The following is a 10,448-nucleotide window of genomic DNA, read 5'->3' as shown; positions in this document are numbered from 1 at the left end:
AGGGGTTATATCTTAGCACATCCCTTTACTCACAGCAGTGAGGAGTGGAAGAGCAGGTGTTTTGATTTTGGAGAGCCATCTGCATGAAAGGCGAGGGTGAAGGTGCTCAATGTTTAGTTAGATTGGTTTTTTTTTCTTAGCTACTCAAAAATCATCACAAATTTCCTTTTTGCTTCTACTTTCTTTTTCCAAAACTACACAGTCTACCCACACAGTTTGTTCCTATTAAGCTGACCTGAGTCATGTCACCATCTCTCCAGGCAGTCAGGTCTGCTGCTACAAAAGCCACAGTTAGGAATAAAGATTTCAAAATTGTAGGCTGAAACACTTCTCATTTCAATCAGCACGAAGTATCCTGAGTTTTGTTATGTTATCAACAAAACCAGATACTGAATTTCCACATGCCTCTATTTGCTAACATTATTCCACTTAAGTCCTACTCCTCAGTACAGATGCTTTAAGGATAACAACAAATGTCTTGCTACCTATGCAGCACTCCAAGATATAGAACAACACATTTAAAAAGCAAATACAAAGCCTCCCGGTGCTTTCTGGGTTTAATACCAGGTGTTTTTGTGACAGAATTCAGCTCTTTTGTAGGCATTTCTGACAACCACCTAAGCCAAGGGGGCACCATTGGTCAAAAAAGAGCAAAGTTACTAAAACAGATTTTACCTTGAGACATCTGTGTTTTTAGAGATCTTGCATCTGTTGTAAATGCAGAACCAACTGCAGTGCTTTGGGACATGCTGGCACTGGCTGAGGAGTCTGTTCCAAAAGATGTTAAAGAACCTCCTGCTTTGGAAGAAATAATATAGTTGTAAAACCTGATTTAGGGTTTATTTCATTATTTTTAAATTAGTACTGATTTGTAAAGCCATATTAGACAGTTACTCTAGAATGCACATAAGTCTGTCCTTCCCATACACTTCTGGTTTTATCTAACATATGTATGTGCAGTAAGTGGGTAAGACTGTAATATCTTGATTGTTTTAATCTAATATAAAACATAAAAGAGCTCTTCTAACTTCAGCATCACAAGTATTAACAAAAAATAGTCGTGAGAGCATCTTACTGAGCAATAGATGTTATTGCTATATTTCCACTTTAACAACTCATTAATTGATATCAAATTACGGCCAATTCTACAGCCTTCCCTTCACATGGCTAACATTTTCAGTACCAGGAGTAACACTCTGCCATAAACAGTTACAAGACTGTAAGTTCGTGTGTGAAAGACTAAAATGTGAAATATAAAACTCTCAGGAAGGAAAGTTTGTTGTTAAGTCTGAGAGGGAACGTGGAATATAAAGGAGCCACCAGCCCATGCAGCTCACAAACACTTCAAGCAGGTATTTCACACCCAACTAACACCTTTAACAGCTGGAGGGCTGTGCTGAATCATCCAAACCCTCAGTTAAGGTGTCACAGCACAGTTATGGATGGGGCTTTTGTGGAGGGGCTGCTTCTGTCCCTTGGGAAATATCATGACCACAAGATGAATGTGATGAATATATACAAAACAGAATGAATTCCTGAGTAGAGGAACCTTTCCCCACTTGTCCCTCTGAGATAGGTGTTTAATTTTCAATCATAATTGCTTTGATTTGAGCTGCAAAGCCTATGAAAACCTCTGTACTCTTGAGCTAAACTGCAGGACTGATACAGACTGAAGAGTTTCAATGTGCCCCGGGATAAGACACTGCTGAAATTCTGAGCCCTGCCTGCCGCGTGAGCAGAGCCAGCAAGGCAAAGCCAAGTCCCCCAGCCCCACGTACCGACTCCCACAGCCCCGAACTGCTGGCCCACGAGTGGGCTGGGGCTGAACTGGCTGTAGGCCGGCATCCTGCCAAACGGGCCGTACGAGCCCACCGACTGGAACGACGAGCTGCTCGAGGACCCTAGAGAGGACTGAACACAAACACAGCACCTTTACACAAAAACCAGCAAAGAGTTCTGCGGGGCAAGAAAGGGAGAGACTCTAACAAGCGTTTTCACAGGTATGTACACGGTTTAGAAAGCGCTTTTACCCTTGCACCATCACAGACCTGAGAAAACAATGCCATGAAATTTTGCAACCTTTTCCCTAGAACCTCTGTTGTCAAACGCACAAATAAGCTTTGTTAGCAAACTTGGAAAGTGTTTATCTTTTTCCTTGAAGTTGCAAAGCCCACAGGAACAATAAAAGACCCAAACATACTTGAGGACGGTGGGGTTATCACTATTATTGGGGTTGGCAGTAACGCAACTTCACAGGTCTCAACTACCACTGACAAGAGGGGTTGCACCAAATTCAGCAAAAGCTCTCAGAGGAAGAAAAAAGCCTTTCCTCATAAGGAAGGATCAAGAATTCTATCCTACAGAATAGTTAAAACATTAGAATCATGAACACTTACATGGAATTATCAAGCTCCATTTGAAGCAAGAGTTTCCCTCTTGCTCTCAGGGATGATTTAAGATACTCCATAAGCACAATCAATAAGCCAACAGATTTCCAAAATGAAAAATGACTATTTCTGCCAGTCCATTTACTATGAAACAACAAGCTGATTAATCCTGAAGGCTTCAAGCTGTAAGCTGCTTTTCCTTCAGCTACCAAGTATTCCCTTTTCAAATAACTGCCCCTTTGTATGAAGCCTGCATAAAAACACATGGCTAGATGAAACACTTAAGTCAGGCAGCAAAAGAAGCTGAACACTAGAATCAAGAAACAAACAAGCAAAAATCACTAGTGATTTGGAGAGGTTTCAGCATCTACTCCATCTGACCTTTACCAAGTCTGATCTTTCCAAGAACTCCTGCGTACGTGTCCTCCTAAGCCAAGTGCCTTTCAAAAAAGGCATCAAGATCCACAAAAAAATTGTTTCTGAAAAAGCAGCAGCTTTGGAATCCAGTGCACTGTGCTAGAGTTGGGTTTCAACCTCCAATTCCACTGTTAAAGACATGATTCCAACGAGGCACATCTTCCCAGAGTTCTTTATGCTGGGTTGTGTGAACTTGAGAGCGATAAACATTTTAAACACTCAGCCAGAGAGCACTGAGAGCTACCAGGCTACACCTGAGAAGATGTTGTGACTCACCTGAACGATGGCAGGGTCCTGTGGCAAAGAGCACTGAGGCTTTGGTGGCTCACACACAGTCAGGTCTTTGATGTCACTGCCACGGAATATGATGTACTCGAAGACCTCATCGCGAGGAGGGATCGGCCTGTCCGTCGGTCTGTCCTCGGTGCCAAAGGAGCGAACTGCAATGTTGGAGACACAGAGAACAATCAAAACAGCCCACATTCAACACAACTTACTGCAGAGAACAACAGCTTGAAACAAACAGAATAAAATTTTGCTGAGGAAAACAACCTTATTAAATAGGCAGCATATTCTTTATCATTATCGACTCCTTAGTCATTTGATCTTAAAAATTTCAGTTAAAAACCACGTAGAAAGACTGAGACACCACTTATGCTATCACTTACATGTTCATTATTTCAACTGTTTTATGAGGGCAAGGGGAAGCAGCAAGGCAGTTTTTTTGGCTGGTAAGTCAGTCCTATGAATCAAGGAATACATGAGTTTACATACTTCATATCTGTACTTGCAAATCAGGAAAAAATATGTTAATACTACTAGAAACTAGAATATTAGAAGTTATTCAAAGTGAAGTATTTCTCAGTATATCCAAGGGCTAAATAAAGATTTAATAAAACAACAGGAATTCTGTGGTATGTATGTACAATTTTCACCGAGCAAAATGCATTCTCTTGCTGGTGTAAGGCTCATATGATCTCTGTCAAACGAAGCAAACTCACTGGGGCATAACTATCTTCCTAAGGAGGCCTGCACAGGGTGCAGCACGCCAAGACATTGGATTATTTGTATGTACCTAGCTGAATTCCAACAGTTTTCCAATTGCACAGCAACAAAGTTTATCAAGCTCCTCCTTTTGCACTACATAAAATCACCATGTACATGGTGGAACTGATACATCACTTTACTGTCACTGCCCTCCTCACCTTAAAACCCTGGGTGAGTATCAAGAGAACCAAAAAAAAAATCAGCTGAAGAGATATGTCTTCAAGAGCCAGAGTTTCATAAGCCAAAACCAAACAATGGATTGAAACCACAGACAAAAACCCCCAAACTCCAAAATCATGACAATGACATTCACAATCTCATCAACTTGCAGCAGCTTTAACAATCCCTCATGACTGTTTTTGCTCCAGCCTTTTAGATCGTGGTTGCTTTGTAATGTACTACAGATAATGCTGAGAAAAATCTGTATTTGGCTTTAATTTACCAGAATTAGATTTCCCTCATTTTCAGATGAATCAACATTTTGGAGACATCACTAGGCACTTATTTGCAGCCATAAAACCATTAGTCAAGAGCTGTATGAAGTGACACTGAGTCATTTCTCAAGCTGCACCGACCATGTTCCATCACTGTTACTTCTTGTAATGCTGCATAAACAGAGCTTAACAGTCAAGTACTACAAACATTTTTGAGAAGCAAAATTAAGGGGTAAAAAGATCACACTACAAGGAAAAATAATAACATTAAGTGGCTACAATTGTTTTGTTCATTCTTGTATCATCTACTGAGTTGACTTTAATCAACTTTTCTATTTCTGTGCACCTTAAAGTTTCCTCTGAATGGTCCTGTAAAATATAAGTGCTGCAAAAAGGCACATTCTGTTAAGTGAAAGTCAATACTTGTCAGGAGAGAAATCTGTCTCCTCTTTTTCCTCTACAGAAAAAGATATCTGAAGCTTAATCTGCAGAAATTAACTGCAGGTAACGCTTAATAACATTATCAATTGGTCATGTGCATTACTACACTTCATTCCATTGCTTCTATTCACCAAGCTTTTCCATTTCACTGTCCTGACCATGGATCCACCCTCCCTCTCTGACCATCCTATACTCTATTTATGCGGTAACTAATACATTAACTTGGACTTTCATTCCAGCATTTGACCTGCTGTCTTGGCAAGTAAAACTATAGCTGATTTTCTGTTGCTTCTCTCTGGTTTCTCTAGTAGCCATTTTGTACAACTTTCTGCAAAAGACAAACCCAGTGTCATCCAGTGAAGATCTGCTCTGCTGGAGAGGGGTGAGCAAACTCCTCTGACTGGCAATTCAGCCCTGCCTTCCCACCCCAAGCAACAGAAATAACCACCCCAAGTCCGATTTCCTTCTAAAGCAGGAACCAGGTCGTCATGGGCAGCGATCTAAAAAAGGGCTACTCGATGCTTTTGCAGGGTCTACCCCAATCAGGCCCTTTGGAGAGCAGTATAACACAAGCAGTTTAAAGCTACTTTTAGTATTTTCCAAAGGCTTAGCTACCTTTACAGTTTCTCCTTTCCCAACTTGGATTAGGATTTAGCATAATCTGAGCCCATTAAAGTAAAAACTCTAATATTAAGGTGGCCAGTACAACAGCATTTTAGAAAGAAACAGCTTTCACCACGGTTTTGCATAATTAGAAATACTAAGTATCAAGATCACAAAATTTTGGAAGAGCAACAGGCTTGGAGCGCTCTCTCAGCCCCCTCTCTGGGGGTATTCCCTCATTCTCCCTCCTTCCTCCAGAACAAGGCTCAGTGGTTCATCTACAGCAAAATACCGAAGAGTGAGAGAAAATGAAAACAAGCCTGTGAAAGGCAACACAATCTTACAGCTCACCCCAGAACTGTGGCAAAACCAGTAGCCTCACCTTGGCAAGTTCAGGTTTGGTCTTTGGTTTTTTTAAAGAGCTAAACTGGCTTAGGGACTTGCAAACAAACAGGCAACCAGATCATGTTAAAGGCAAACTTATTTTTTTATCAGTGTAAACACAATTATGTAGCTAGTTAGAAAGAAGCTCACCCTGTTAAGGATTCATGTATGTACTTGCACCCAAGTAGTTCCACCAAGTTCATATGCAAGTGCTGGGAGCAAGTTTTTGTACAGATTTTGACTATGTCACTACTATATTTTAATGTATATTGCCACATCACACTGCTGTAGAATTCAATGGCAACATTGCACCTTGCCCTATCACTTAGCAGATATGATTACTTGCTGATTCACACAGGGGGTTTAAGTAGAATGTTCTTCAAAAGCCAAGCTATTCACTCTGCTAGCAAGAGGACCCTGTTCCCATATAATGTGAATTATTTCAGTCTCTGTGCACAGCACTGACTCACTCTGCTCCCCTCCCTCCCTGGGCAGCAAACACACACAAAAACAGCTCCCCCACTCCTGACAAACACAGGGGTTCCTCCAAACATCCCAACCCCTCCCCTGGGATCCTCTGGGATCCCTGCACACCCCAGCGCAGGAGTGTGAACAGGAACAGTCAGTTCAGCCGTGTTCCCTTCCTGCTGGGTGCTGAGTTTACAAGACATGGATGAGAGGGCACAGCCAGGAGGGGGCTTTGAGCAGAGGAACTGTTCTGCTGGGACACACCATGCACAGGTCTGGTTGGGCACGTGTGCACTAAACCGCCAGACATGCAGGGAGCAGGACACTTCACTGACTAAAGGAGCAATTTATAAAAAAACATGATAAAAATGTAACCCTTCCCTTTCCCGCTCCCACCCCTGAATGATAAAAAGCAGCTCAGATCTTCACAGGAATTTAACTTCCTTCTGTCTACATTTCCGAGTCTTTCACCTGCGACTAATACTGTGTAAAAGTCTAAGAGGAAAGTTTTCTTTTTGATGTGTCATTATACCATGGCAAACACTACCACAGATGGCTGAAAATGCCAGAAATACCAGAAGTTTAACTACTTGTTAATTTACCAAAAGCTATTTCAATAATGTCTATCAATTAATGTAACTCTCAATGGTGCAACAGCTGAAAAGTGACAACTGGTGCATTATACCAGAGAGACAACATATAATTTCCTGTTTCTTATACTCTCATGCCTAAGGATTCCCTATTGTTGAAAGGAACAAAGCTTTTCCCAACCCATCATGGATATTCTTACATAGCTTACCTGCATTAAAAATCACTCTCTCCAAATCAGTGCTTTGAAATTGAAAAACACTACAGTATGAAAGATCACACCTCATTTTTATTGCCATATTTCAGATCAAGCATCACAATCATTCTTAACTGCCCCAGGCAGGGCAGCACTTCCCAGCAAGAAAACTAACCATGGCTTGCAAACTCTCTTCTTAAACTGGTTGGACTTCATGATATTTTAAAAAATTAATAATGCTTTTTTTTAAAAAGAAAGAACTATTAATTAGAACCATGAACTGGAAAGACATTTCAAGTTAATTTAACTTGAGGCTTGACAACAGGAGTTGAGTGGTTTGGTTGCAGACACTGTCTCTGAAAAGCTGGCAATCCAAAGCAAACATGTGCGCCAATATTATTTAAGAACCTCAAATACTTGCATAGCTTGCTCAATGCCTGGAATCCAGTGTGCCTGGGCGTTTTCCCTGCTGTTTAAATAACCACACACTGCAACATTTGGGGAGAGGATGCACGGATTTCCCTGCTCAGACTCCAGTGCAGGACAGAAATGTTCTGCTCAGTGTTTAACAGCTGCTCTCTGACTCGTGAGACACAGGCCCCAAGTTTTGCTCAGTGAAAGATCCCAGCCTGGTAAACAAAATGCTGATGAGGGAAGGAGAGCAGACTGCCCTCAGTGAGGGAGGACTACAGGCCCTGCTGGCAACCCAGAGATCTTATTTTTGTCTGGAACCCCAGACAATTTAAGATAAATGAGGGCATTCCACGAACACAACTTCAAGAGATTAGTCTCTGACTTGAGTTTAGCTCACACAAATCCTACTGCTGGGCGAATCTGCAGTTATGCAAGAACAGATTCTACCTCTGCTTTTGCACTTTATGTCACAATTTTAGTGAATTCCTTTAGAATATGAATAATGATAAGCTGTCCTGCACTCAATCCAGGTAACAGCAACATGCCAGTCTACACAGCTGAGCAAGTGAAAGCATCAAGTCGTCTTTTGAGGCTTTTTTTTTGCCTCCTTCTAGCGGAAAATTTGACATTTGTGATGAAGATCCACATTAAACAGTTCTAGTTTGACTTCTGGACTCAGCAAAGGAAGAAGAGGGAACTATTCACAGTTGCAGAGGAAGTTCTGCTGCTTTCACACACAGACCTGGCCGTGGTTAATCACACTTGCCACCCTACATAGACTCTGTCACAGCCATTCAATGACCTGAGCTTTCAGAATATTCAATATTCCTCCAATATTCCAGAGCTGAGCATTCTGCTCATGAGCACAGCAGACTGTTCCTCGGTCTAATGTGGTTGTTATCAGCTCCAGATTAATCTCAAGATTTTTAGTTCCATGGGGCCCAGAAATACTGGTTTATTCTCTTCTGAATCATGACGCTCTATTACAAAACATACATTCTTCAGCTCACTCAGCCAAGTTTTATTAAAGCAAATGTAATGGTTTGGATTTACATTTGAGACGAGAGCTATGGGAAGAGAGCAGATTAGACTCGTAACTGTAGTTTGATCTGTCTTAAATATGTACACTTTGGCAGATATGCCACAACATGACTTAACCACTCTTGAGAAGTCATGCAAAATTGGCTTGGTCAGCACGAAATCAGTCTAATTTTGGACAAGGCTATCACAAGGTCCTCGAGGATGGGATTCTTTTTCCAAGTTCTTCTGCACAAACCTTAACAATCACGGCGTGCAAATGGAATCCCTCAACACTTATTTTTAATCACAGTGTTCATATTTTTCTCACATAAACCGATACCAGCTGTCCTCTTAAAGTAGATAATGAGACTCCAGCAGGATAATTTAACCCAAAGGCAACTTCAGAAACAAGTACAAGTCACACAGTAAAATCTAAGTGCCTCATAAACGAAATACAAGGACCAAACCTACTGCAAGGTGTTCCAAAGCCCACGTATCAGAATTTACAAAACAAATCTACTTCTTAAACAATGAGGGGGGGGGGGAGGAGGCCTTAAAGTACCACAGCACCCAACTGAGAGTTCCCACAAAGGCCAGTGAAAGCAAACGCCCCACACGGTATCAGCCAGCCGTGTCAAACAGACCGCCGTTCAGCCTTTCCTATCGGCCCTGGCCAAAATATTTCATTTATACTACAGCCGCATAAATCCTCCGCTTCTCTATATGCATTTAGATGATTTAACAAAACTTCTTAGAAGCAAGAAGTGTAAAGTAAAACACTACTGAGTTTTGCAAAATCCATTATAAAGAGGTTCTGACTAACAGTTTGACTCGATGTTTTATGTTGAGAGTGCATTATCAGGCTCGAGAAACACTGAAATCCTTCGGACGCCCAGTTTCAAAGATCCTCTTTTTCTTTTCTTCCCAACTCTGTTCTCAGCAAACATGTCTTTCTAACTTTCTTATACATATATATATATATATGTACACATATATTTTCTGGCCGACACGTTCCCATAGCATTTCGAACCATGCAGCGCCCCAGAGATATCTTCCAAACCGAGAGCTCAGGCTCAGCTCCTGTGCCCACAGCCCAGCACTCGGGAATCCCCTCCGGCCCCGGCTGTCCCAGGGTGAGGCACAGCCCAGCCGTGCGCGGCCCGGGAACCCTGCAGGTCTGGAATCCTTACGATGCAGAGAAAACCCCCTCGCAGCCTCCCCCTCCTTCTCCCTTTTACGCACTAACTCTGGAGCGCTTCCACTGCCGAGAGCTTCGTCCCTGCGCTCCGCCCGGGACCCTCAGCCCAGCGCTGGCCCGGCCCCGCTCCCGGTTGCTCCGCGGGGCCCCGGTAGGAGCGGGGCCGCCGTTCTTCCCCAGCCCCTCGCTCCTCTCCGCCGCAGCCGCCCCGGCGGGACGAGGAGGGCTCCGAGCAGCCCCTCCGCCCCGGCCGCCCCCGGTCCCGCCCGCTCCCCTCCCGCCCGCGGCCTTACCCTTGGCCAGCGCCACCGTGGAGTTCTCGGTGTCGATGGTGTACAGGATCCCCTCATAGCGGATCTCGGCCTTGGAGATGAGGCTGATCTTGCTCCCGATGTAGGGCGTCCCCCCGCTCATGGCGCTGCTCCTCGGTCAGGGACACCCCTCCTCCTCCTCCTCCTCCTCCCTCCCCAGCCAAGCGCTCCTCCAGCCGGGCCCCGGCCGCCCAGCGAGCGTGGCGCAGAGGCGCGGCAGGCGCTGTTCCCCCGGTCCCGAGCGCCGCTCCCCGCGCAGCACAGCGCCCAGCGCGACCCCGCCGGAGCCTCAGCACGGCCCGCGCCCCGCGGCTCCCAACATGGCCGCCTTCGCCTCGCCCGCCCCCCCGCCCGGCCCGCCGCGGGCATGCCGGGACCGCGCACTTCTCGCGAGAGCGCCGGGCGGGGCCGGGCCGCGCACAGCCGGGAGGGGAGGGGCGGCCATTGCGGCCGAGCGGGAGAGGCACGGACGGAGCGGCGGCACCGACCGGACCGGACTGGACTGGACTGGACCGGACTGGACTGGACTGACTGACTGGC

At 44.5% G+C, this 10,448-nt stretch overlaps 1 protein-coding gene across 4 annotated transcripts in view; it reads right to left on the bottom strand.

Annotated features, from left to right (window-relative positions):
- LSM14A (LSM14A, mRNA processing body assembly factor) overlaps positions 1 to 10,199 on the bottom strand; it is a 19,146-nt gene extending 8,947 nt beyond the window's left edge. The window contains exons 1-4 of one of the 4 annotated variants that reach the window (XM_027894526.1): positions 9,891 to 10,199; positions 3,081 to 3,244; positions 1,779 to 1,911; positions 676 to 798 (exon numbers count right to left, since the gene is read on the bottom strand). In XM_027894526.1, the coding sequence (XP_027750327.1) occupies positions 676 to 798; positions 1,779 to 1,911; positions 3,081 to 3,244; positions 9,891 to 10,011 (541 nt within the window). In that variant the 5' untranslated portion in view covers positions 10,012 to 10,199. The remainder of the gene's footprint in view (positions 1 to 675; positions 799 to 1,778; positions 1,912 to 3,080; positions 3,245 to 9,890) is intronic. The other 3 variants (XM_027894527.1, XM_027894528.1, XM_027894529.1) reach the window with 3 other exon arrangements.
- Positions 10,200 to 10,448: the final 249 nt, after the last annotated feature.

The sequence above is a fragment of the Empidonax traillii genome, unplaced genomic scaffold (genome assembly GCF_003031625.1).
Source record: "Empidonax traillii isolate 1590-97213 ecotype Southwest subspecies unplaced genomic scaffold, ASM303162v1 scaffold432:size744455, whole genome shotgun sequence".
Classification (NCBI taxonomy): Eukaryota; Metazoa; Chordata; class Aves; order Passeriformes; family Tyrannidae; genus Empidonax; species Empidonax traillii.
Note: the sequence above shows the minus strand (reverse complement) of the source record. Positions and strands in the feature narration are given on the sequence as shown.